Genomic DNA, 27,153 nt, shown 5'->3' on the forward strand with positions numbered 1-27,153 from the left:
CAGCACAACAGAAGCCAAGACAATCCAAATCAATATAAACGCGGGAGAAATCCTCAATCGCCGCTTTGCCTGCGGTATCGTCGTATTGTCGGTCGATCAAAAGACGAGTGGGTAAGTATTCTGCTGGCTAAGGTACACAGTAGTTTTCTTATTGGTTTACGTAGTTAAGGTCCCCGTGTTCTCACTCAACCTCTTGCAGGTTGCTGCCAGAATGGGAATAACAGGCCTGTCGAAAGTTATCGCTGACCATGCTCCATCGGCAATAAAGGAAGGCGACATCAAGAGCTATTTTGGTAAGACAGTACCTTTATTAGCGATACCGTCTCTCTCGATGTACTTTGTCACATAACATATGTCTATTTTTTGTCAATAGGCAGGAAGATTGCTATTGATGCATCAATGTGCCTGTATCAGTTTCTCATTGCTGTTCGGCAAGAGAATAACATGCTTACAAACAGCGATGGAGAGACCACTAGGTAGTTCTTCTTTGTGCTTCGTACGACGATCAATAATGACGCGCTTTGCTTTTCCCTTTTTGCAACAGCCACCTGGTTGGATTCTTCTACAGGACAATACGTATGATTGATAATGGCATAAAGCCCGTGTACGTGTTTGATGGCAAACCTCCAGATATGAAGTCATCAGAGGTAAAGACGAGTCGTAAGACATATTTGACTGAACAACAAAATCTTGCAGTTATAGTTCATCTGCAGTCCAGGGAATTTCCTAGCACCCCCACACACTCGTAGCATCCCCCCAGTGGCAATCATTAGGTGGTGGCATCATTAATCAGTAGCATAACTAGGGTATGCATCACCAGGTGCGGGAGTCCTTTGCATCACCTTCCCCCAATAATGGATCCTTTTCCGTACCAGGCGATACACGATAAATAACAATATCATACCAGACACAGAAAAAGCAAAAAATCATGTGCTCGCACAACGCTCCTCATGTTGTTTTTGGTGTCATCGCGCCACAGGGAAAGAGAGGAAGCATTGCTACTGGTGCAGCGCCCTGTGCGGACAGCACTCCTCTCACCCCCCTAGTGACGCCACTGGTCTGCATGTCATTGATGAGATGGTGAACAAATTCAGCATCTTGTCATTTGTGTCCTGAATTCATAATTCACAGGCAGTGGTGTAGCCAGAAAAAGATTTTGGGAGGGGTTCTATGGGGCTTTACATGGGGAGGAGGATTTTACCCTCGTTTTCCTCTCCCAAATGCACTACCAAAGCTACGATTTTGGGGGGTTGAACCCCCTGAAACACCCCCTCTGGCTACGCCACTGTGTACAGGGAAATGGGTGAACCATGTGCTCCCTCACTTAATCCCAAAGGTACTGCAGTGCAAGAGTAACAGAAAGTGTCATTTGTGTGAACACTGTCTGCAAAGATAAACATGGTCACTCGTCTTTATGGTCATGCTGTTATTATACCACTATTATTATAGCTTGAAAAACGACAAGAGAGGAGAGAAGCTGCTGAAAAAGAACTGAAGAAGGCTGAGGAAGAAGGTATGTAAATTTAGTATTGTGTAATCCATGTTACGGTGTGTTACCTCAAGTGTAAGTTTTGACTGCTCACCTCGTCTTCACTTCTTAACACTAGGTATTCAAGACGACATAAACAAGTTCAGCAAACGACTCGTGAAGGTAACTCGGCAGCATAACGAAGACTGCAAGAAATTGTTGGGCCTCATGGGAGTTCCCTACATCAATGTAAGCACTTCACTTCTTGCAGCGAGTACCCCAAATTATTATATGTGGTGTATCACCTAATGTGTTATAAATTCCTATAAAAATCTATACATCCAGAAACGATGTGATCAAAGATCTTCCAGGAACTTTTGCCATGATTTTGGGCTACATTAATTAGATTTCTTTCACCGGAAGTAGAATTTTCTGAATTCAATTCGAAATTTTGCCCAGTCACGGTAATGTTTTTTTGCCAGAAGTAGACAGCCCATGATTAAAAGAACGAAAAACCGAGACACGGGACACGTAGACAAACACGAAGAAGTGTCTCTTCTTCGTGTTTGTCTGCTTGTCCCGTGTCTTTCAGTTTTTCGTTCTTTTAATCATCATGCACCAGTTAGTCTGTGCCCTCTCCCTTTTCTCGAGACAGCCCATGTAGGAGATACCCCAACCTATTAAAAAACACATTCCCTGTTGCATCGGTACAGTTCAAGAACAGGTGCGGAAATCGTTGTTTTGTGACTCGCATGTTGCCGGCCACACTCATCACCCGGTCACCCTTTTGTGGCTGTTACCAGTGCAATAAGGACAGACTTGTACGTAACTCGTTACTGGGTAACGAGTTACTTTTTTGAGGAGCGAAATAATGACTTAGTTACTTTTCTAAAATTTGTACCTAGTAACAGATTTCGTTACAAAAATGGGCAATTCGTTGCCTTTCTTCTTTTTCCGACGTTCTCCTTTTGCTTCAGTATGGAGGACCGTCTGAAATGGGCCCACCGTCCCTATGCTTCGCACGTGACACCACGTGCGAAGCATAGGGACGGTGTTTTCTGACCTGGATGTTGAGTCAGCAGGTTCCCGACATTCGTGTCACTGACCACATGGGGCCTTCTGGAAAAACCACCTCATGCTTTTCCTGACTTTGCTAAGACCTTCTTTGAGGTTATGAGATCATTCTGTAAAAGCCAAGAACACGAACTGGATGGCGCCCGGCTTTATGCGTTAACTGAAGTCGATAACCCCAGAATGTTTTTTGTTTTTCTCTTTTCTTTTCTTGCACCTGCTCGATTTATATAAGCATACGAGTTCTGGCGTCAGGAGGGCCACTGACTTGGTCAGTAGGATGGTGAAGCTCACCATAGTGTTACTGTGGTGTTTGTTAGAAGAAAGAAGGAGGCAAAACGCGCTGCAAACTTGGTATTTTTGCGCGTTTTTTGCCTTTCAAAAACAAAATGCCTGAGTACCTCCAGCACATTGTCGTTGAATTTAAAGAAGCACATACAGGCAACTATTTACATACATACAGGCACATACAACTATTTCTAGTTGTGTTGATTACATGTATGCCTACTGTTTGACTGTGTTAATTTCCAGCTCGAAAACTACTGCCTTGCACCAGTTACGGAAAAGTAACTTGTTACTTTTCCTATGAGAACGCATTCCTATGAGAAAGCATTCCGCTATGAGAACGCATTCCTTTTCACTTTCCAGTAATAAGTAACATATTTAGTTCCTTTTCTCTAAGGTAATGAGTAACAGTATTCCTGTAACAGTTCCTTTTTTCGGTAACATGTACAAGTTTGAATAGGGGATGTATTTTTAATGGGTTGGGGTATTTCCTACATGGGCTGTCTATTTCTGGCACATGGCGCATGTACAAGTCTGAATAGGGAATGTGTTTTTTAATGGTTTGGGGTATCTCCTATACAGGCTGGATATTTCTGGTGCAAAAATTTGACTTGAGAAAATTTGGAGTTAAGTTCAGGAAATTCAACTTCCTGCGGAAGAAAGCTGATAACAGTAGCCCTAAGTTGTGGCAAATCTTCCACAAAGATGAGTACCGTTGACCCCATCTTTTTCGGACAAGTAGATTTTTTTAATAGGAATTTATAACATGTTAGGTTGAAACACTCTGTATAGTATATTACACAATTACTATCATTTGTAGTGGAATATGTATGCTGTATGTAATTTGCTACGTGTTAATGTCTAATTAAAAGCAACATAATTAAAAAGCTTTATTTTATAGGCACCTTGTGAAGCTGAAGCCCAGTGCGCAGAACTCGTCAAGGGTGGCAAAGTATATGGCACTGCCACAGAGGACATGGACGGGCTCACATTTGGAACAGATATCCTTTTGCGCCACATGACCTACAGTGAAGCTCGGTATGTCCCTCTACATTACGTTTTGTGCATTCTTTTTGAACAATACATTGTTTTGGTTCCAATTGTTCATTATAACTTATAACTATTCTAGAAAAATGCCAATCAAGGAATTCAATCTGCAAAAGACCCTGAATGGGCTGGAATTGAGTAGAGAAGAGGTAAGGTTTTTCACCATTTAGGAGTGTATCTTCTAAGAGATAACTTTCACAATATGCTTTGCTCGACCTATTGCAGTTCGTGGACCTCTGTATCCTGCTGGGCTGTGACTACTGTGAGAGTATAAGAGGAATTGGCCCAAAGCGTGCAGTTGAACTGATCAAGCAACACAAAACCATCGAAAAAATTGTAGAAAATATTGATACAAAGAAGTTCACAGTACCTGAAGATTGGCCATTCAAAAAAGCTCGCCAGCTTTTCTTGGAGCCTGAAGTCACACCTGCTGATGACGTCCAGGTAGTTATGAGCATGAACCATATATACAAGCTTTGTAATTAAATCACATTTAAAGGAGCAGCATGGTAACCTTTAACCTGGCTTGAAAGCCTGTTTCATTTGTCAAGCTGTCAGGAGTCATCATGCAAAATATACTGCGCAATCAAATTTACAAAAACGATCTGAGGAAGCAGCCTCAGACGGGTGGCACGATCCCATTCTGGCCAAAACATGTACCTATCTACGCCTGAATATCGCAAATTAGAGCAGTAGCCCCATTCCTTTCTGGTTGAAATATGTATCTCCGCCTTATTATCGCAAATGAATGTCATAGCCCCATCCCTGTCTGGCCGAGACATACAACCCACCTTAATACCGTAAATTAGTGCAGTAGCCCTGCCCCTCTCTGGTTGAAATGTGTAATCCCGCCTTAATATTGCTAATTAATGCAGTAGCCGTACCCTTTGCTGGGGAAATTATGTAGTTCTGCCTTAATATTGCAAACTGATGCAGTAGCCTGACCTTAGTGTTGCTATACATACTTCACTTAACACTAATAAACATATAGCTACCTAACAGTTTCAATACAATGAGAATAATATTTATGGTGTCTTAATCAAGTTTAATTAAAGCTACCAGTTAGCTTCTTTATGTTATTTGAAAACAGTGAATTCATTTACCTTAGCTGAAGTGGACAGAACCAGACGAAGATGGGCTTGTAAAGTTCCTCTGTGAAGAAAACGGATTCAAGTACGTTGTGTATTATGTTTTCAAGACTGAGAACAATTCTGGCAGTTGCATTCTCTTATTGTCTTAACTCATTGCAGTGAGGAGAGGATCAGGAATGGAGCCAAGAAGTTGCTGAAAGGCAGGACCACCACGATGCAAGGCCGCCTCGACAATTTCTTTAAAGTTCTGCCATCTGAACCCTCACCCAAACGCAAGGTAGTGAATACCTTTGCTCTTATCATAGTAAAAACTATACAGGTTGTCCCACCAAATTCAGACCGTGCATGTAAAAATAGAGCTGCTACAGTCTCCACACCATTGATTGGCCCTCACCATTCAAAAAGAAAAATTTGCCCTGGCTGCTAGCATAAGAGAGTCTGTCAATACAGCTACATTATCCTGCTTTCAAAGGGCACTTGTGTAACCTTGCAAGAGGTATGTGTTAATCTATTTTGCCAATGGGCTATGGTAAAGAATCTGATGGCTGCATGCTGACCTAGATGTCTTCTCCTGTTCATCTAGAACGACGTTCATGCATCCACCTTGAGACAACCTTAGCCTCCTACGATACAAAAGTGGAAATATGTGGAACACCAGTATTTGTGCCCATATTTTTCAGTTATTAAACTAGAAAGCGAGTTCCCAAACAAAACTAGGCTAAGCTGCTTGTGAAGTCTCTGGTTACGAAAAAGGAATGCGCAATCTGCCCAAACAAGGAATGCCCACAAAAACAATCTCAAAACTAAACACCAGCCTTTTACTCATACCTGATCACATTTATATGATACATGCATGGGTGATGCCAGGGTTTTTTCCAGGGGTGGGCGGGTCATAATGATCGGCATTCGGGCAGAATTTTTGCACCCACAACTACATTGTCTTGGCTCAGAAACCCTACGTTTCTGGAAGCCACTTCCCCTACCGTGATGGCGCTCATGGCTACATGCACACAGGTAAACAGTGTCCTGTATCGTTTGGCATTTTCACACATTGTGCTGATGCAGTTCACTTCTATGATAGCAGTTCTGTTTACTAGGGTATTCTTTCCATAGATATGTATCTCCAACATTGTTTTTTTTTCTTCTTCGTCCTCTATCACTACTTTTTTCAGTCGCATTATCCCTATTTAACTGTCTGTATAGCTGCCACAAGACTATACCATAATGTGTGAGAATGTGGCATGTGCCAGAGCCAATTCTCCTCAGCACTGGCTACGCACTTGTGCATTACAGTTGAATCTGATGGCAGCTGTACATTAATTGTAGCCTCGTGTGGCACTAACATGGCATTATAAAGCTGGTGTGGCAGAAAGCTTTTGATGTAGAATATCTGTTCCATCGTTACACTACCATCTCCTCACCCCAACACACTCACAGGCCATATGATAGTGACGTTTTCGTTCTGACCTTTCTACTATAAACCAGAACACACTCTTCAAGACACTCCCTACCCCTCTTTCACTCTCAGTACTTTTGTGTAGTGGTTCTTTGCAAAGGCAGTGGTCGATGGCTTATATCAGTGACTTTCACATCACAAAGATATTGTTACAGTGGAAACAGAAACACAACTCCTCGAATGGTTGCAAACGCTTTATTAGCCCACTTGGCTTCAAAGTGCAAGAGCTGTATGGCTCTGGGAACACCCGATATAGGCCAGCTGCCGTCTTATAAATAGGGTTTCCCCCGATATATCACTGCTTAATGTGTGTTCAATCCACCATGAGTGTATCACCGTAACCAAATCACTGACATGTGGCAATGGCAACACTAAGGATACTTGTGTCACGCAAGTGGCCATGCTTGTGTTATGTAACATATCTCTCCTATCTACCATAACAGAATCATAGCTAGGGCCTGACTTTTTAGGGTTAAACCCGTATCTGCCCGATATTTACCCCCCGAACGAAATCTGTAAAATTCGGGTTTAACCCGAATCTACCCGAAAACATCCGGGTCGCGTGGCACACTTATAAGCGTGCATTAAAATAAACTTTGATAACATTGCTAAACATTAGTTCCATGTTAAGACAAATTTTTATTAAACAAAAAAAAAAAAAATCACCCGAATACACCCGAATTTTCAAATGAAAAATATCACCCGATATTTACCCCCCGAATTTGGCCAAAAATAAAACCCGAAAAAGTCAGGCCCTAGTCATAGCGTGTGTTCAGTCGGACAGCCATTTTAAAGAATTTTGAGTTACGTATGTGTAATAGACAATTTTTTTTAAATGTCTGTTGCACAACGTTGCGCCGTCGTTCCAACAGTGGTCGCTGGCAAGTGTTTTTGATGCAAACATTATTTGCATTAGCATTGGTGCAAACCTTGATCAGTGGCAGACATTCATAGACACACAAGTGTGCCCTACACATGAGGATTTGTCAAGTATGAACAAAGTTCTGTGCCAATTTTTTAATGGTGTTCTATAAATATAAGTGGCACAGGTTGAAATTAAGGTTCATGGCAGACTAGTCCTCAAGCTAGTCCTTCCTGTTATTTAGTGTTTACTGTACATGTATGGTACACTGGCAGTACATAACTGCTATAGTTGCATAGCCATTTGCTGCAGACCTAAGAGCAACAATTGTGCCTATCATAATATGTAACAAGCTCTTTCCACAGTGACACCTGAAAATTCTTGTGCTTCTTGTAAAACGTATTATTTTCACACGTTTAGAATGAAGAAAAAGACAAATCTTCAAAAAAGAAGAAGGGGGCAACTGGAGGTGGCAAATTCAAGAAGGGCAAATGATATGGGTAGACTGCATTTAATAAAACTTCATGTTGCATGCATCTCGTTTGACAACAACAATAATAATACGTGCATAGCTCTTACCTTACATTAAAAATGCATGCAAAAAACTTTGTCTATACACAAATATGCTGTCAGATCACAGTGGATGCTAAAATGATGAGAATGCTCAAGGTTTTGCCTGGAGTTGCTGAGACCGTCGTTGGCAGCGATGACAAGGATCTTTCTTCTGCTCCCTGCAAGTTCTGTAGATAAGATACAAAGAGAAATAGCTTCAATGGGTTACCAAGAAGATACTCTGTGGATGTGAGGAGACTTGCGTTAAGATTGTGTTTGATGTATCTAATAAAGTGGCAAGTGTTCTCTATGGGTCGTCAGTGAGAGAGTGGTTCTACTTGCTAAATGAGGTTAAATATTGTGGCATGAGAAGGAAACCCTGCTGCATAGCAAATATTCAAGCTATGTGTAGAGGATATATTTGTAGGTACATCATACATGTAAATTGCAAACAGCCACACCAAGTGTCAAGTGGTGCGGGCTATAGCTTGCGAATGGAATATTAGAGGAGGTGCTGTTATTAGGAGAGACAAAGTGAGAAATTCTAGGAACTTGCATACCAACAAAAGATGTAACTGCTTTATCTTTCGATGAATTGCTTCAAATGTCAAAACAGCATGATCAATGAAAGTTTGGAAGCGCAAGTGGCAACATAAAAACCTGCTCGCCTTTGAGAAGCATAGGAAGGCCAGAGTTTGGAGATCACTTGCACAAATATGAACAGTACTAACTTGTGATAAATGGTGGAACAGCCTGGGCAGGCAACTGTATCTTCTTCCATGGGAAAGAGGACTTGGTCACTTTTGCACAGGGTGCAGAGGAATCCTTTGCCACGGCACCCCTAGAAAGATACACAGCACGCAATCAATCTATGTCAGAAACCGATTTATTCTTCCGGCATGAGGAATGTGCTGAAACATCAGCTGGTTTGTTGACTGGCCGCCGCTCGTGTATGTCGCTAATACAAAATCCCAACTTGCTACTTATCTTGCATTTACACGGTAGATTTCACACCATGCTTATTTAAGTAATTAAATGGATGGTATCACATACGCATCAACAAAAGAACTCTGTGAAAGACATTTAGAGACTCCTCCTCAAGCTTCAACGACTACATAGTTCCGCGGAGAAGTGAAAAGCATGAAGACTTCATCTAACTAATGAAGCACAAGGGGTAGTGATACTGCTGATGTTTGTGGCTGAGACAAACGGATGAAATTTCTGCAAAGATGTCTTAATGGAACAATGAAGTGACTAGGAACCCCTATTCAAAGCCACCCTTACTGAAGGACACCACTGACATGATATTCATTGAGAAATATTTTCCCTCAAATACAGTCGAGCCCGTTTATTACGATCTTCGATATAAAAATAACTCCGGTATTATGATGAAATTGTTGGTTCCCGTCAGCTCACACACTGAGGAATATGAAACAAGACTTCGATGTAACGATTCCCATTAAAGCACTTCCTTGCATATAGTCATCGGAATGCTCCCAGCAGACAGTAAGACGCGCAAAAATCGAGAAGCGAGATTCAATTTTTTCACTCAAAAAGAAGGAAGGAGGCACTTTCAAGAGCCATAGCCTCCAAGGGCGTTAAAGTGAGAGCACAGTGTGTTTAACCACAGCACATAACGGACGGGGATTAGTTGCGCGCGTTGCAGAGTACGTGACTTCGAAGGCGCTCGCAAGAAGTAGAAGAGGTAATACTCTACACAGAGTATTATGGTTACTCCCTGTACAGGTTGTGACGAGCGATATATGTAATAACAAAACACTGCCACTAAGGCACCGTGCTTGCACAAGGAATTCTCAAGAAGTTGCCACTGTTGCTGTCACTGTTCTAACACAAGATGTGCTGCACCAGATTCGTCCAAAGGCCAACTTTGGCCTGGGGTGGCAGCTTGCATGACTCAAGTGTGCCATGCGAAAGCTTCTTTCAGAGCTTATGGGAGAACATCAGCTTGACTGAACCTAAATTTTGCAATAACTGGCAAAAATTATCTCAGCTCTCACTTGAATGAACATTATCAGCTCCAGGGGCCTGGCATCCCCTGGTCAAGGTCCAGGGTCGGCTGCCCCTCTCACCCCACTCGGAACTGCTCAGGAATATGCACCTTTTACTGTGCCTGTTTACTTACATCTTCCGTTACATTGTAGCATATCTACTCTAGCTGTATGACATGGGCTGTACAAGATAGAAGGGGGCACTTGGCGCACATGTGTATCAGACGTGTGCTGCAGCACATCTATGCTGCATTCGCATTTCTTGTAGGAACGCGTTACAGTGCAATCCCGATAATTTGAAATCTCTTAATTTGAACTTCCAGATAATTCGAACTGACGCCCGGGTCCCATCAAAGTCATGTGTATTTCAATCAGGGAAAATGCCCGGTAATCCGGACACATGAACGTGTGCACCGGTTTATTCGGACAAGATTGCAAGGCAGCGCCAGACTCCGCATCGTCTCGGAAGTCCCGGCTGCGTGCCAGCGGGCGCGCTGCTGGCGTGTCAGGGACACCTTTATTTATTAAATGCTAAGTTTACTTATATCTATAAAAGTCCACTTGTCATAAAAGCGATACTATGCCAGAGGAAACAGGAGTAAGGAACGAGTGACTGACTGTGTGTCGAATGATGCCATTTGCTCATCATTGGCAAAGCAAGCAAAAGCGATAAAAACCGGGCTGTTTGGTGGTACATCTAAAAGCGATAAAACCCCGGTGCAGGGGACACAAAGAGACAACACAGACAGTGCTTTGTCTGTGTTGTCTCTTTGTGTCCCCTGCACCGGGGTTTTATCGCTTTTAAAAGCAAGCAGGCCTCGCTCTTTGAGGGGATCAAGACCCTTTCTGTTGACTACACAGCCAAGAAAAAGGCAGCAATTTAGTTTTCTCAAATTGGGTTGGTGATATTTCATATTTGTGTTCGCAGGGTTCACAATTGAGTTAGACTTAACATCACAATTGAGGTTTATAGAGTCGCAGCTGAAGAAACTAATGCAAGCATGCAGTGATGGCCAGTAGTTAACTACATGTACCGTAATTTCACGCGTATAAGCCGCACCGCAGATAAGCCGCAGGACGCATTTTTTTGGACGTTTTGAAAATTTTCTGGCAGATAAGCCGCGGGCAATACGAGACGACTGATTTGTGCGACAAAGGAGACCATAGAGAAGGCCATAAACCCTGTAGTCCATGCTCCGGGATCGGCACAGTGTACAACAGAGGAGGTCAGAGTTCTGGAGTTCTACCAAGATCGGATTGTGCCCTTGTCGGGTGTTTTTCGTGGGCTGATGGGTCAGTGATCTTCCAGAAGACGTGAATCACTGTCACCACTTTCCTTAAAGCTGCTTGGGGGAATGCACCAGGAAGATCAATCTACTGGAATGTGGACCCGTCCCTGTTACGCACTGTTCGTGCGTCGGCAGGGCAGTGCTGTTCCAGAGACACTGTCGGCCCTTTCGTTAAAATCGGCGTATGGGGAAAATACCAGGAAAAAATAGTCATCAGATAAGCCGCACCGGTGGATAAGCCGCAGGGCGCCCGTGAGAAAAACAAATCGCGCATAAGCCACAGCTAATACGCGTGAAAATACGGTAGTTAAACTACCTGACTGTAGTTAAAAAGTAGTTATCAACTACTTGCAGAAATATAGTGGCAACTACTAGTTAAACTAATATTTTGAGTAGTTAACTACAGTAGTTAGGTTACTGCAGGCACAAACTACTTCCGGTTTTGCTGCAAGCTTTACGGCACGATTGTGCTTCCGACTTTTACTTTGAGCTACTTGTTTGATGAGTACGGAGGTTTAGAGCAATTGTGCCGTGCATGTGTACTAAACGAAACCTTCACTTTTAATGCTTGTCTAGTTAAGGAGCCTGAGTGTAAATCTCGTACATGGACCGTCGTATGTTGTACGTACCTTTATAGCGGAAGCTTTCACTCCATAGAAAATATTTCTACAGCAAGCATTTTTGTCAGCGCATAATATATACAAGAGACAGACAGTGGATTTTACGACAGTATGTGAATTAGGCGACGTAGGCTAGAGCACTGCACAGGCCCGGGCTTACCCTAAAGCCCCGCCCGCGGGCCGGGCCGGGCTCGGGTTTCAGCCACCAGGCCCGGGCCGGGTGCGGGCTTGACAACGCCGACCATGGTCGGGAATGTACGCCAACATATTTGGCGAGACTGGACAGCTGAATTTTAATGCCACTTTTTTTTTCATTCGATATGGTGTATCATGGTATTCTCATCTGAGAACTATCACTTTTTTTATATGTGATCATGCTTATTTCGTGTAATGGACCTGGATTTCACACGTGCACTCACACACATTTGGGGACATTTGGTGTGGCGGGCGTGCTGAGCAAGTCCGTCACGAGGGACAGTTAGGTTAGGTGTTGGGACATATTTCATTCCCGTGAGAGTCCTGTACGAGGGTCAGTTAGGTTAGGTGTTCTGACAGATTTCGTTCGCGTGAGAGTTCGAGAAGGGGGAATAACACAGGAGCATGCGCAGTAGAGAAGAAATGAGCCTTTTTTGATCCGCAAGGTACATACGAGTACATATCGCCCACGCGCCACTGCACGCTGCCTTCCCAAGCAAGCAAGCACCAAGCACACAGCGGGTTGCCGGCAGAGAAACACACCTGTGAAACACAGAGCGTACCTCGTCACTCCCCACCAATTAGCTGCGTCCTTTTCCTCACTGCACTGTGCTCTTTCAATACGCGGATTTGAAAGGAGACCAGAGCATAGCGCACGTCAAAAGAACCCCAGGTAGTCCAGATTATCCGCATTCCTACCCTGCGGCATGTGCAACATGTCACCACACTGCGCAGACAAACCTTACATGTTCATCACAGTACCACAGCACCATTTGTGCTCTTTAGTAAATCTAAATACGCCTCCGAGCCTCGAGAACACACAGAGCAGAGGAGGGCTGGGACCGGCCCTGAACATGGAAACAGTCAGGTACGGGCTGGGCCTGGGCCGGCGGATTCGGGCTCGGGCCCAGGCTGGAAATCTATACAAGACGTCGGGCCCGGGCCGGGTGCGGGCCGTAGCAGCCAGGCCTGGGCCGGGCACGGGCCTGAAAATTAGGCCCGTGCAGTGCTCTAATGTAGGCACAAGGGTATGTATATTTTAAATATCATTATCACTGCTTGTGGCTCATATTTAGGTGCCCAAGAACACTACAAGGGATTGGTGTTGATGGACAACGTTAAGTAGTTATAGATGTAGTTAAAATACATTGCAGTAGTTAAAGAAGTAGTTCTAACTACTCCCCTAAAAAGTAGTTGAACTACTAGTTAAACTACTCCGTCGCAAAGTAGTTAGTAGTTACAGTTAAACTACTGTAGAAGTAGTTAGTGGCCATCACTGCAAGCCTGTATAAGTTTATTTTTGCCCTGAGCTGTTTTGATGCTTTTCTGAAAAGAAACAGCCTCTTATATTTCCACGATCATGAGACCGAGAACGAGAATGTGCGACAAGCCCTAGCGAGCTATGACGGGTCTCCGACGTAGCCATCATGCGCTGCCAACGCATCAAGCCCTCATTCAGAGCGGCTCCCTTTTCTAACAAATCTTCGGTCCCCTTCACATTCGAATCCACAAGATTGCAGTGTATTTAGTGCTCCAACACATCAGTATCAGATCAGTATCAGTATCAATCAGCAATCAGATTTTGTCCTTATACAGCTCCTTTAATATAATGTCTGAAAGATAAATCCATCAGATGCGCAAAGTATTCTCACCTGACATTCAATGGTGATATGTTTGAAGAACACATGATGGACTTGAGTGATGTAGGTAAGGAGCGAGCCATCATGAAGATCCACTAGGTCTTGAAGTGAATACATGTGACAGTTCTCAACAAAATGCTGTCGCTTGTGCAATAGCAGTAGCAGCTTGCTATCCTGAGCTGCATGGCATGATGTCAAGTACAACTTCATCACCAGGATGTCACTGCGTAGTTTCTGAAGGAATGAAGTGATGGTGTAACAGCGGGTATTCTACAAAGTTAATTACCTACCTTCACACGCTTTAAGTCATCCACAAAGGAAAATAGCATTGGATTTAGCTGTTCTAGGTCCAAGATTGGTTTCTTCACCATGAGTCTTAAGAACTGTAGCGATGCACGGCAAACCTAGAGCATTCAAATAATGCAACTGCTAGTTATCTAACTTCTTATTTTTACTTACTGCATACTTTTATGTATTCTCTACGCTGGGTGATCAATAAAAATATATCATCATCTGTATGCAATCGAATTTACATCTGCAAAGCCTATGGTATACGATCATTCAAGGAATAAATATTTTTGTCATGCTCCCCCATAATAAAGAGAGCTAATTTTGAGAGAAGAATTAGCGTTCAGTCATTCAAACAAATTTGACAAACATGACATGACACCTCGTGGACTCAGGCACTTTGCGTGTCGTTTTGTGTCGTCCTTGGAGCAAATATTACACTTTCCTCATTTATGTAGCCTTCTACAGGCGCACAATACGCAGAATATGTAGTCACACAACAAAATTCAACAAGGTCAAGAAAACAATAACAGAAGATAATGATGCCTCTTTCATCGTTTTCATTCGGCACTCGCTATAATGAAGATGATGATTCTTCCCTTGTACTCGTTTTTCATGTTTATCACCAATAGTGTAAAGTGCTCTAGCAACCCGCAAAGTGCCACCAGGCCAGCATGTGCTCCAGAGTACATTGAAACTGTTCATCCATGTTAGTTTCTTGATTACCTTTCTGGGTGAGAAGTCCCAGTTATGCACTACTCGTGCTGGGATGATGCTGTTGCTGTTCCAGTGGCAACTTGAGCAGTAGTAGCGCCCTGTGTACTCACATCGACGAGGCTGTCCTTGTTCTATCAGGGACCCAAGAGAGTAGGACGTCAAAGCGCTGCCAGTCCAGCCCAGAACGACAAAGCCTTGCGGCCATACAGTCGTATATTGGCCCATAGGCGATGTTTAGTATTTTGCCCACGTTGCCAGAGGATGCAAGGCAGGAAGGAAAGGGGCATGAAGGTTTCAATAGACAGGAGGTAAGGAAGAGAGCAAGAGTAGATTAAAGGACAACACTGAGAAACCAAAACACACAACAGAGGAAATGACACGTGGATGCAATTGAGCAAGGAAGAAGCATTGGATGATGCAAAATAATCAACTGTTCACAGAGAATCATCACATGCAATGCAATGCTCAGGTCACTAAACCCTCATACACTCAGCAAGTACAGCCTTCTTTGTGGTCATCTGGCCTTCATAATATTTTACATATGAACAAAACTGAAAGTAAACTTACGAGGAAATATCCTTGTTTGACATTCCACACATCTGTAATTCTGAGCAGACAATCCTTGCTCAGGGCAAATATCAAGGATGTACTCTGGTTTTTCAAGTACCTGCAGGCAATTATTATGCATGTCTGTAAGCACACAGCATATCACGTTTCACATGCCCTGATGCCACCCATTCAAATGTTGTTTGCCCTGCACACTGCTAAAGATGAACCAATAAGGCTGAAACAACTGTGCAGTCCTCGTACGGTGAAGCTAGCTGAGCTATTAACTCGTACATTATGTGCAACTAAATAGCTTCAGCTTTTGTTACTTACCTAATATTGCATTATATACAGGGTATTTTTTTTATTCTTTAATGTTTTTTTATAAAATTGCTATGAGAGAGCATAGATCCAGAAGAAGACATGTTACTGTTGTAGAGTCATATCACGTAAGGTTGCACCATACCCAGAAATGACTCAAGAAAACACCAGGCACCTCTTCAGTGCTTCTGAATAATTTTGCAATATAGTTTCTCAAACAGGTCCAGTTGTGACAGTATGCAGCACATTGGCGTGTAATTTTATGTGTGCTATCACAAAGCACAAGAAAATCGCCAGCAGAGTCAAACTATACCTAAATTACAGCATCACATTTACAATCAACACATTGTCTTTTATTAGGAGATCTGTCTGTCTTTTATTAGGGGGCTTGAACATGCACAGTATGGTATGTGATGCACATCACAAAATGTTACTTTTGCTTTATGCTCATGCACTGAATAAGCCCTAGCTTTGCTAGCTGTCAACAAATGTGAAATATGAATTAGCTTATAAGCATGTACATGTAATAACGTAAGGATGCAATGCAAAACATAAAGACAAGGTGAAATTGAAAAGCGTTAAAAACTGTGCTGTTTTGTGTGTTGTCCTTTTTGTACCCTCACACTGGGGTCTTTACTATTTTTTAACGATTTTAATATGAGATGAGATTAACGTGAACGGTTTGGCTTGTTGGTAAGACACATCCAGAAAAGTTGGAGTGCAGTTACAGGACAGGGACACAGCAGACGATCACACAGCACTCACTACCAACATCAGAAGATTTATAACGAAGCATAAGGGCCTCAAAACCTACAAGCGCCCGTCCCTGTGTGCTTTGCCAGTAAAGCTTCTTATGTTGGTAGTGAGTGCTGCGTGATTGTCTGCTGTGTATTTGGCACGTATCTGCACTCCAACTTCTTGAAGATGGGATTGTTTCCATGTGGACTTTGGCAGTACACATGAAAATATTACACGGTGGGAGAGGTCATAGCAACTCGCAGTATCATCAAGGTTTCACTGTACTTGTGAGTCAATAGTTGATGTGCACAGTTAATGGCAACAGGTTTACTGATCTTTCTTGCCCAATATAACTGCTCTTTCAAGCTTACTTTTCTGTAGGCACATGTCCTTGTGATTGTGTTGAGGCACTTGTAGTGACACTTGTAGCCACAGTCTAGAATGGACAAATATCCGTATAAATAGATCGACTAAATAACCAGCTGAACGTGCAAAGTACAAGGCTGAGCGTGATAATGTATAAGAAAGGTCTTCTTTTTTTTTATGTCAAGTGCCTTTCCTGGATTCGAGGAAAAAAACCGGGTGCTATTTTCAAATCTGTAATTCGGGGTGAAATCAGTTGCTGCTGATACAATCAGGGAGAAATTGGGTTTAACCTACAAAAAGTCAGACCCTATGTATAAGTGCGTAATTTCACTGTCATAATCATTTGCTAAATTAGAGAATATTTTGCTGGACGTTTATATTGCAGTACACGTTGCTTGCTGTTGCTCCACAAAGCACTTTTAAAAGCTGACCTTCACGGAAGTGTGACGAAGCCCGCACATACTGGCTGGCTCATACGGGCCTATATAGAACTCCCAGCCCGAGATAGTGGCCTATATGCCGGTTTCGTGAAAGCAGGCATTTATGGTGCCAACACGCGGGTACGAAACATCAAACGTGTGTGCCTGAAGTGACGATGACACTCCAAATCTGTAAATTTTATTGGTTGCGAATTCCAATGCCGGTATTTTCTGTTATTGATACCAATATTTTGCGAGGACATAAAAACACCAGCAAAATGGTGCACTCCCCTTCACATTTTTATTCCAAGTGCTACAAGAAACGAAAGTTGTAAAGCCATAAGAGAGACCCAGTAAAGGTTGGCCCACATGACGCATACATACTATAGCACGCAAAAAGCTGCGCGACTGATGTGTCCGCAATATGCGGAGCCCGTATGTGCAGAGCGAACCAATGTGGTCGCGTAAAAATGTGGCTTTGCATTAAAGAGATACCAGTGTTGTCAAGGCAACGAATCTTGGTCATGCTTATTTCTAGTGGCGACCGCATGTTCGCGATTTCTACAAGATGCGTGAAATTCGGGGCCCTTGTAACACACCGTTCTACGTACGGAAAACTGGTCCCGTGCTTCAGACTTTACGGAGTGCATGACGTGGAGGGTTTCACACATTGAAATACGTACCATGTGGGTCAACCTTACGACTTTTCAAAAGAGTACTCCCATTGTACTACTGTACGTGTATCATCGATGATTTCCCCGTTGCCTCACGTCAAGTCTTTACGAAATGAATACCCTCTGCAGGATCAACAAATACCTGGTCAAAGCCTATGAGACACATAATTACTCAGACAAAAAATTAGAGGAGTAGACACAGCACAACCTTGAGATGTCAAACCTGTGCCTTTGTATTCATGGGAGCTGTATCACTCATTGCACACATACCTTTACAACAGTAGAAGCCATATAATACACCCCAAATGCTTCCACAGCATTTTTCGCAGTACTGCTGCGCACGCTCATAATTATGGGCTTCAAAGTGGTGTCCCATCACAGCTCTTACTTCAGCAGACGGCACATCGGCATCCTGTGAACAGAGGGAGATGCTTATGGGGATTTATTTCCTACAGTGTGTACAAGCTGATGCTTGTACACACTTCAGCATTCCACAACCATCCATTCATTACCGAAGGGGAATGTGGTAAAAACTGGTCATGATGTTCTGCACTCCCCGATAAAAAGTGAACCTTAGTGAAAGCAGTAAGAGACACCACTGTGACATGCTCCCTTTGTGACACTATCGTATCACAAAGTATAGTTTGAATTCTTCGTACTATTACTTATCTATAATGCTCTTCTCAAGAACAGACTTGGATCAGTCTCTTCTTAGAAGTAACGCATACTGTAATTTTCGGTGTATAACACGCGTCATGCATAACACGCACCCTTTGATTTCAATGGGATTTTGGCCCGTCATCACAACGCATTTTATACAAGGTCACTGGCGGTCCTATGCGGAAATGTATCGATGTATAGGATGCACCCATAGATAACACGCACGGCCTATTTTTTCAACTTTTTTTGTGTATAACACGCGTGTTATACATCGAAAATTACGGTACTCATTTCTGAAGTTACCCCTAAGATGTTCCCTTTCTTTTTTTGTAGACAGAAAGGTTGAAAAAAAGATTAACTTTGCAGTGTCTTGGTTGGGTGCTACGCCACTTACATGTAGGTACACAAACCTCATCCCAGATATTCTGGTGTTTCATAGAGTCGTGCGCGACATTGTTGCGATTGTTTCATGTAGTAAATGGTTGAAAGTGCGACCAGTCCTGTGCTTTCTCGCGTCCCAGGTTTTTGCTGTCACTTTCCTGATCGATGTTTCATTGAGTCATAGCGAGCGAGGAAGGCTACAAATGTTAATAATTGAAAGGAACAGTTGATTAAAACAATACATGTAGTTTCAGCTGGCTTGCTCATTCATGTTTGTTTTGTGTGGCTCTACTTCCACATCTAAGCACAGCACTGGTATCTGCGTGAGCTACATTATCGGGTGACATATCTGCAGAGGAGAGCGAGGAGGAGAGCGTGCACTGAGAAGACATCACGGAAAAACAAGAGTATTCGTTTTTGTCTTCACTTTGTTCGTATTTGTTCGACAGTGAATGTCACAAACTGCGACTTGATAGTATTTTGAATGAAACGAGTCACATTTGCGAGTATTTAGTATACTACTGAAATATACTTCAAGGTTGGGTATTTAGTACTCCACTCAGTTATCTTTTGCCTGGTACTCAGTAACTTTACTTAAATTCCTTTTTTGAGTATCTTGTAGAAGACTGATTTTGAACCTTTGAACATTGAACCTTTCATCTTCTTGCCACAAGACACGAAAGTGTTTTTTTTTTTAATGATCAGAAGGCACTTAAAGAGACCATGAAGAGATCCCAAGAACCTCTGCAAGCATATGCAATGCATTCCTAGCTGCTAATCCATTCACCATGTGGAGTATAAACCCAACATTGGTTAGGATAACAGAGATATTAACTAAAAACCACTGGCAGAAAACGTGACTGCTTCGACGCCACCACTGCCAGCACGACGGAGAAACTGGCTGTGACGTCAAAAGCAGGCGACCTTGGCTTGGTGCAGCCTTGGAGTCAACATAAGACGAAAGTGACGTCAGTCCGCTTGCAGGGGGTGTGTCGGGCGACCACTCAATGCTTATTCTTGCGCATGAACTGTGCCCGCAATATGACAAAAATAGGATATATTACAGATAATAAGCCTCCTTGCAATGTGTTCTCCACTGAGAACTCAAGATTTTTTGGGAATCACTTCATGGACCCTTTAATGTGATTCTCACCTCTGCTGGTTCTGATATATAATCATTTCCCATTTGTGTCATTTGTGTGTGTCTTGTGTCTTGCTTATGTTTCTGTCTTTACCAAGAAGTGACACCATACTCTCCCCAGTACAGTGAAACTAATTAGAACCAGTACTCACCTTTATATCTTGCAGTTTCAACCTCAGCTGAACTAACTTTACAACTAGCTTTTTTCTTTTTGCAGAGTTTTCTTCAGATTCGAGAATCATTTCTTTGCAGTTCTCAATGGCAATCTCCAATTCTTCTATCGTGCAAAATCCAAAATGTTCCTGATGAATACAACGAGGTAGCAACTTTCAATCATCAATGCCCCATGTTATCAAGGATCTAGATTTATCACCTCAGAGCATGAAAAGTGTTCTTCCGAGAGACCCAGTTCTGCGTCGATCAACTTCATATCTGAAATGAATATTTCGTTAAATGAATTTGGGGGATATCCAGTTCAAGTAAGTCCTCAGTATCCAGACCGCATAATTTGGGGCTTTGAGGATGATCTTCACAATGCTGTAATGAATCACTGCCATTCACAGTTCCAGATTCTCTCAAGACCTTGGAAATCTGTCCCGCAGCTGAGCTTAAAATGTCTGTAACCGCTGCGTTCATCTTGATATAATCTTGATATTTCCGAAGACGACCGTCTACGATAACTACTGCTTCCGTATACTTATGGCTTTTAAAACAGAAAAAAAAATTATACATATAACGAGATAAAACAGATCCTAACTTTCCTATCCAAAATAACAAGAAATTACGCAGCAAATAACACCACAAGTGAACGTCGTATGTCCTATGATATATTTATAAAATAACTTTTAGCATAGCTTCGCCACTTCCCACTTCGTTTTCCACCCCATACCGCCATGTTTACTAAGGGGCACATGTCGCCGCCTGGGAGAGAAAATTTACGACTTTTTTAATTTTCTGATTGCACTCTCTCTCCGTTTTTAAATGTAATTTTGCATCTTCTTGTGGGTTCTTATGATACCATGCATTAAGCCGGGACTTCGTTTTCCCTGTTTTTTTATTCTTTATCTCTCGTGAATGGATGGATTTTTCTATGGATTGTTCCCTTTGTAACGGGTAGTAGCTTGCGCCACGTGGCTGGGTGTAGTAATATAGTCGGTTTGATGGTTTGAGGAATCACCTCACTGCATGTCATGGAGGAAGGAAACACAAGGAGCGGCTCTTCCCTCCAGACTAGCGTAGCCACCCTCTAGCGGTCGCTCAAGTCAAAATCGCCATTGCTTCCTGTCCACCACGTGATCCTCTCCAAAGTTTCGGTTTTGCAAGGCTTTATTTCTCGCGCTGCTCTCCGTATGATTTTGGTTTTTGAAAGTAATTTATTGTGAAAATGTGAGCACCATCGTAGAAACGACGTATGGTAATGTGTTCCTGTCCCGGCTACGGCTCTCGTTGAACTGAAATCAGCTCTGTCACGGGAACGCGTTTTGTTCGTAAGTAAACGGTAACTCGCTTTAGTTGCCCGTGTGTCTTCGAGTCATCTTGAATTGTTCATTTGGGACCTCAAACTCTGCCGCAGATTCATTTCATATCTTCTTTTGTTGCCCATATCTGATTAATGGAACGGCATTCTTTACCACTTAGTCAAGAAAAGTACATACGTTGGAAGTAACCGTTGCCACACGTGATGTTTCCGATCCAGCGTACTCCTTTTGTGTTCTGCACAGTGTGACTGGTCTTCTAATAGAACAGTAAACATTCGAACACACAGAAATGAAGTGCAAGCACGTGTTCAATGTAATACTGCCATCTGAACTGCAACGCAACTACAGCTCGCGTCGTCTGCTTTGCTGGAGCCATGCTGTCTGGAGGGTCACGTGAGCGGTCACGTGGTAGACAGGAGCATCCCAGAATGCAATGCGAGGCCGGCTACGCTCGTCCGGATAGAAAACTGTCGGAGGGGCCGCTCCTTGTGTTTCCTTCCTCCATGCTGCATGTGTACAAATTATAATACTTTCCTAAATAAATTTCTACACCACCGATCATTTAGCCATTTTCCCTAAATAGCCTCAACCAACCTCAACGCCATCTGTTGTCTCCGGACTTTATTTTTTTGTACCCGTCCATCCATCTTGTTATTTATGTGTGTTTGAAGGTTGGAGGTCGGTAATTCTGAACTGAGATGCCAATAGGCAATGTGCGTAACGTAAACTGTATCGATGTGTGCGTTCAATGCAGCTCGTAACTCTTGAGTAGTACATATCAGTAGTACTTTCGTATTACAAGCTACTACTTCGCCGTAGGGTATACCGTGCGAGTGAGTACCAGAATGTTGCAAGCGATGCCAAATCGTTCGGATTGCATATATCCCGTTTCTAGTCCGTTAACTGAAATAAATGTGCATCTTAGCGAAAATAAATGTAGTGTGAGTTCATTAACAAGGATTACTTGTGTGACATTGCGATCAGGAGTTGCGGTATTCAGGTTTCAGCAAAGTAGTGGGTACCCCTGCTCCTCAGTTTTTTGCTTCACAAAATTCGTATGTCATTTACAGCTTTGAATGAAACCGGTCCACTTCATTTCGTGCAAAAATAGGTTGAGTACTTGATGTACTTAAGGGAAAATTTAAGTTACTAACCTATTCCTAACAAATTAATGTTGGGTAACTCCCGAAGTTCATATAGTTTTTAAAATTTGAGGCAAATGACAACTGCCAGGCCGTACAAACAGGTTACATCGACAAGATTGCAAGTTGTCAACAGTGACACAAAACAGTCAGTGAAAATCCACACAACTTTGTGACATTTAATTTCGAAGTAATTGTCATACAGTTAAACCTTTTGACCAAATATGATTAGAAAGGACATCTCCAACAACATCTGTCAGCAACAATGCACTGCTGAGAAGCAGCTTTGTGAAGCTATTCATACAAAGATATTAGAACTACTAAATACTGAACATAATCTTTAGCGCAGGGTACAGAGCTCCAAATGTAACATCATGATGCAAATTTTTTGGGAGCATGGTTCAGATAGGTTTTGTAACCACTGCTTTAAGTAGAACCACATTGGGGAATGTGTGTTCCTGTTTTATCAAAAATATTGATTGCCATGACCACACTTAAAAAAAAAAAAAAAAAAACTGCCAATGGGGTATGCTTAGTGCTTCTGACTGTACATCATTGAAGCTCAAGAAAAGGCAGGACAGACATGACAAGTGGAGAAAAGTTATTATTACACTGTTTACCAGGACATTTTTGTTTATGATTAAACTATTCTTAGATAAATTGAACTTCCTACTTAATGGCCTAGGCATACATAGAATACAGTTCTTTTTGCTGAAATTTTACCTTCAGAAAGCCCGCTCCCCAATGTTACAGTGCCTATGATGCCTTGCCGTAACTCCCCTGGGTGTACCTTTGGATTCATTGGTAGCATTGGCACATTGGGTGCTGTATTCTGATGTTTTTTTTTTTCTTTCTGGTGTTTTTATTTGAAGGTCAAACCAATAGCAAATGCGTGCAATCTCTAGATGTCTCTCTTCCTGTTGCTTGCTCTCCTGCAAAGCATCACAGGATGACTGCTGCCAGTCTAGTAATTTATTCTCCTCTCAACTGGTATAGATTATGCGAGAGGTCTTCTTTTTTCTCCAAAAGAAAAGTATGCAAGTTTTGAAGTTTACAGTGTCTTTTGGAAACAAAACTGAGCAGTGGGGCAGGTTATACTTACATGTGAGGAAATATTCTGTTTGCAATTAAATAAATGTTATTGCCACTGAATATATCAGCAATATGCATCCGCTCACACCTAAACTCTGGAAAAGTCTTATAAATGTAACCACTTTCATCTGTCTGAAATTGGCACGTGTGCTGCAGGGGTTTCATTCTATTGCTGTTCTCTACTGTTGTAGCATCTACCTCTTCTAACCTTCATTTAATGCATGGGCATGTTAAATGTCAGTACTTTCATTACCAGGAATCTTGGTTCTACTTTTGGTTCCGATAGCATGAGCTATGAGCCTCTTCAGCCCAAGGTATTGATAACAATGTCTTTTATGTGCTTCTTTTCTGAGGTGTGCAGGTCACTGTGGGATGCTGGCCATTTACATTTATTAAATAGTTTGAAAGGTGGGGTTGCACAACTGTTATCTGTGCTTTAATTGATAATAAATTTATACAAACACAGAGAGGGATATCTTATTTCTTTCTCTTTTTTCTAAGCAAACCATTTCTTTCTGTTGTACCCTCTGCTGAGGGTTTGAATATTGTTCAAATTCATGTGTGCTGTCCTTCTGTTCTGTCTGCTGCTGCTAGGTGTTACTGACATGAATGACAACAAAAATATATTCAGATAAATCATTATTTTTTTAGTTTAGAGTAGTCGTAAAGTTTTCTTTTAGTTAGCTCTACTCTACTAATCAAAGTGGCTGGCATTCTATAGTGAGTTTTGTCTCTTGGTGCAGAACGTTTCTAATGACTGTTGGTAGTGATTTGACTAACGCACTTGGTGGTGGGTTAGACTAATGTGGATGCTTGCATATATTCGTTACAAAGAAGCTCACTGCACAGTGGTATTGAGTTCATCACTTGGCATAAAATTTATTTGAGGAGTTCTGAGTATAATTTCATTCATTTTATTTTGTTATCAAATCCACTACTTCTCTTATTTTCGTCTGATTATTCCTTGTGATGATCGCAGTTATCCTGAATATATTTGGAGATGGCTTTCATACTTTTAATTGATACCCAATAATTTCAACAATTATTGACTTTTTCTAACCTTTTTTTGTGTGTGTGTGTGTGTGTGTGTTGCATGACAGATTCGAGCTGCGTGCACTTGCCAAAGCAAAAGATGGCAAAGTTGCTGTAGCTCATGTAGACCAAAACTAAAGTCAGTTTGGAGCAAGTGAACTCAGTTTTTTCAAGAGAAACAGTAACAAGTTATCAAAACAGCTTCCAACATGGGAGTTGGCCTCGCGCAGTTTTGGCCAGCTATGTCTAAAAGTGTTGTTGTTCTTTTGGATAATAATAGTATTGTCATTCATTCAGGACTGCTCTGCCTAGGTACAGCAATAGTTCTTGTGTGGAGCAGAAAACACTTAGTGAATAAGCTCAGCCTAACACTTCGGTCACCTTGACAAACGTGACACACCTCACGGGGCGAACGCATGGGCTAACTTTGTGAATCATGCTGGCGGTTACCATGGTATAGGGAGCATCTTAATGAAGGCTACTGAGGGATGCTTGCATGTTTTCTGTGGCAGGTAGTTCTGCAGGACTACTTCAAGCTCAGAGCAAGAGGGACTGCACACCCTCCCAATCCTGTACCACCATCATCTTTCCCCCCTCTTTCCCCCTCTCCTTGGTGCACTGAGCCAACACTCATGAGCTGACCACACCTTTCCCAAACATCATTCCCTCCTCTCCAACATACCTCATAACCTTGCACACAGCCAGAAGTGTTACTGTAACCCTGATGCTTGGCCTTTCCATGGTGGAGTGCAGCCAACAGCCTTTTGATAAATGACTTGCATCTTATTGCCCACTGCCCACTTGAAGACTTCAAAACTATCCTCAAAATCCATAAACTCTTTTTCTGACAAAAGTTGGTTGCCATGGTTATAGCTGTTACAGAAATTTTAACCTAATCTCCCTTATAATAGCAGAAGAGCTAAAGCGTCAACCAATTATTATGGTTTTCATCTGCTTTACCCATGTAGGCATAAGAAGGGAGAAAGACGATTTGAAGATGTTCTCACATAAGGTCAATTGCTTAGAATCCAATGCCTCACAGTACATCACAGGATGTTCTCAAATGGGTATTCAAGCTTCATACGTTACAGCTTTCATTGCTGTGTCTCATTGTTTTTGCAGGCCACACGATATGGCCGTACCCCTTTTTTCACGAAGTCGGCACAACAGTTCCGAATTTGTGGATGTGGACTCTATCAAGCTCACAAACTATGCAGATACTGTGCAACACCTTGATAAGTTTTATGGCCAAGGTACAGGATTTTGAGCTCTTTTGTGAATAAAAAGACTGCTTGTACTAATGCCCTTACCATTATGTCAAGTTTAGTTCTGTGTTATCTTTGGTATTGATTTCCAGTGAAACGACAGCTACTTAACTTCCAAAGCCCAACCACAGGCCTCTTTCCATGCTTATCAAGAGACAAGGACAATGGATATGTGCGAGACAGCATTTACTGTGCAGTGGCTGTTTGGAGTCTTTACCAGTCATACAAGTATGTTTCCTGCGTTGTGACGTGTCGGCTTTCTTCTCTATGAGACTTGCACACACTCCTTTCAAATGGCCTGGTGCTTTTGCAGGAGGATTGATGATGACAGGGGCAAGTCGTATGAGCTTGGGCAGAGCGTGGTGAAATGTATGCGGGGGATCTTGTTCTGTTGGATGCGCCAGGCTAAAGACAAGGTGTGTCACAATTTTCAAAAGACCTCTGTAGCACAGAGGAAGCAGTGTCATGTGTTTAAGTTGCTATAGTTATTATTGGAACAAGGGGAGGTCATTTATAGTCATCACCGCAGTCACTGCATAACAGATGGGTATTTCCGCTAAGCAATATCATCCAATAAAGGTGTCATACGTTCACTAAACTAAAGAAGATGCAAGGGGTTGACAAATTTGACATCATCTACTAAAAAAAAATCAGTTTTATTGCTCAAAATAACGTGTCGGCATCATCTGCTTTGAGGAACATAGTGGGAGTTGCTCCTCGTGAAGTTGCGCAAGCACGTCAGGAAGCTAATTGTTTTCTAGTTTTTATGTGCTCATGCACACACAACCTTGGTTGCTAACTCAACCCCAGGAAGCTGTTGACTATGCCAATCGGCTAATGTTAATCATAGCTGAATTCATGTTAGTGCAGCAACTCAACCTCTGTATGCAAGTATGCAATAAGTCGAAAAATCCCAAATCGAGAAAACTTCAAGTGAATATTTGGTGAGGTAATTCCAGCTGGTATTCTTCGAATAATGCAATTGCAAAATGTGTACCATACATGTGTGTGTCTACCCTACATGCATGTCCTGTTAGCATTGTTTTAGGATGTGTGACTTAGCAGAAATTGAGCAAAATTCAGGAACATGACTTGTCCATGATAGGCAAGCCTGAGCGATAGGCAGACACGTAAACAACACAACATGAAGGCTTACGTGTCTTTCCCATCGCTCAGGATTGCCTATCATGGAGTTTATCCACCAGCTAGCCTGCATCTACGCCATTCTAACATGACTCGTCCCCTTTTTTCAATATAACACTGCATGCACAGGTTTTGGTGCAGAAAAAAAAAACAATTTTTTTGAGT

At 42.3% G+C, this 27,153-nt stretch overlaps 3 protein-coding genes across 11 annotated transcripts in view; 2 read left to right on the forward strand and 1 right to left on the reverse strand.

The window, feature by feature from the left end:
• The first annotated feature begins 4 nt into the window (after positions 1-4).
• Positions 5-8,142, forward strand: LOC135378127 (flap endonuclease 1-like). Its single transcript, XM_064611019.1, has 12 exons — positions 5-111; positions 200-293; positions 374-476; positions 545-647; positions 1,450-1,513; positions 1,608-1,717; positions 3,726-3,862; positions 3,954-4,020; positions 4,097-4,315; positions 4,980-5,044; positions 5,122-5,239; positions 7,701-8,142. The coding sequence occupies exons 2-12, from the start codon at positions 212-214 to the stop codon at positions 7,773-7,775; spliced, it is 1,143 nt and encodes a 380-aa protein (XP_064467089.1). The 5' UTR covers positions 5-111; positions 200-211; the 3' UTR covers positions 7,776-8,142.
• LOC135378125 (differentially expressed in FDCP 8-like) lies at positions 6,598-20,748 on the reverse strand. 2 transcript variants are annotated; one of them, XM_064611013.1, is made up of 11 exons: positions 20,337-20,748; positions 20,210-20,268; positions 19,989-20,138; positions 17,925-18,066; positions 16,567-16,631; positions 15,158-15,257; positions 14,600-14,721; positions 13,876-13,989; positions 13,598-13,819; positions 8,564-8,673; positions 6,598-8,020 (listed from the first exon to the last, which is right to left on the reverse strand). In XM_064611013.1, exons 1-11 carry the CDS (start codon positions 20,566-20,568, stop codon positions 7,945-7,947), a joined length of 1,392 nt encoding a protein of 463 aa, XP_064467083.1. In that variant the 5' UTR covers positions 20,569-20,748; the 3' UTR covers positions 6,598-7,944. The 2 variants fall into 2 exon arrangements, with proteins under 2 accessions (XP_064467083.1, XP_064467082.1); XM_064611012.1 differs by having other exon boundaries at positions 14,600-14,784.
• Positions 20,749-21,956: 1,208 nt separating this feature from the next.
• The window catches only part of LOC135378129 (probable phosphorylase b kinase regulatory subunit beta), a 42,833-nt gene continuing 37,636 nt past the window's right edge, over positions 21,957-27,153 (forward strand). For 4 of the 8 annotated variants that reach the window (XM_064611021.1, XM_064611023.1, XM_064611026.1 and 1 more), the window contains exons 1-5: positions 21,957-22,147; positions 23,805-23,862; positions 25,703-25,833; positions 25,938-26,073; positions 26,159-26,261. In XM_064611021.1, coding sequence (XP_064467091.1) covers positions 23,843-23,862; positions 25,703-25,833; positions 25,938-26,073; positions 26,159-26,261 — 390 coding nt within the window. In that variant the 5' untranslated portion in view covers positions 21,957-22,147; positions 23,805-23,842. Of the gene's footprint in view, positions 22,148-23,804; positions 23,863-25,702; positions 25,834-25,907; positions 26,074-26,158; positions 26,262-27,153 lie in introns of all 8 variants that reach the window. The other 4 variants (XM_064611022.1, XM_064611025.1, XM_064611028.1 and 1 more) reach the window with 4 other exon arrangements.

This window comes from Ornithodoros turicata, chromosome 1 (assembly GCF_037126465.1).
Source record: "Ornithodoros turicata isolate Travis chromosome 1, ASM3712646v1, whole genome shotgun sequence".
In the NCBI taxonomy this organism is placed as follows: domain Eukaryota; kingdom Metazoa; phylum Arthropoda; class Arachnida; order Ixodida; family Argasidae; genus Ornithodoros; species Ornithodoros turicata.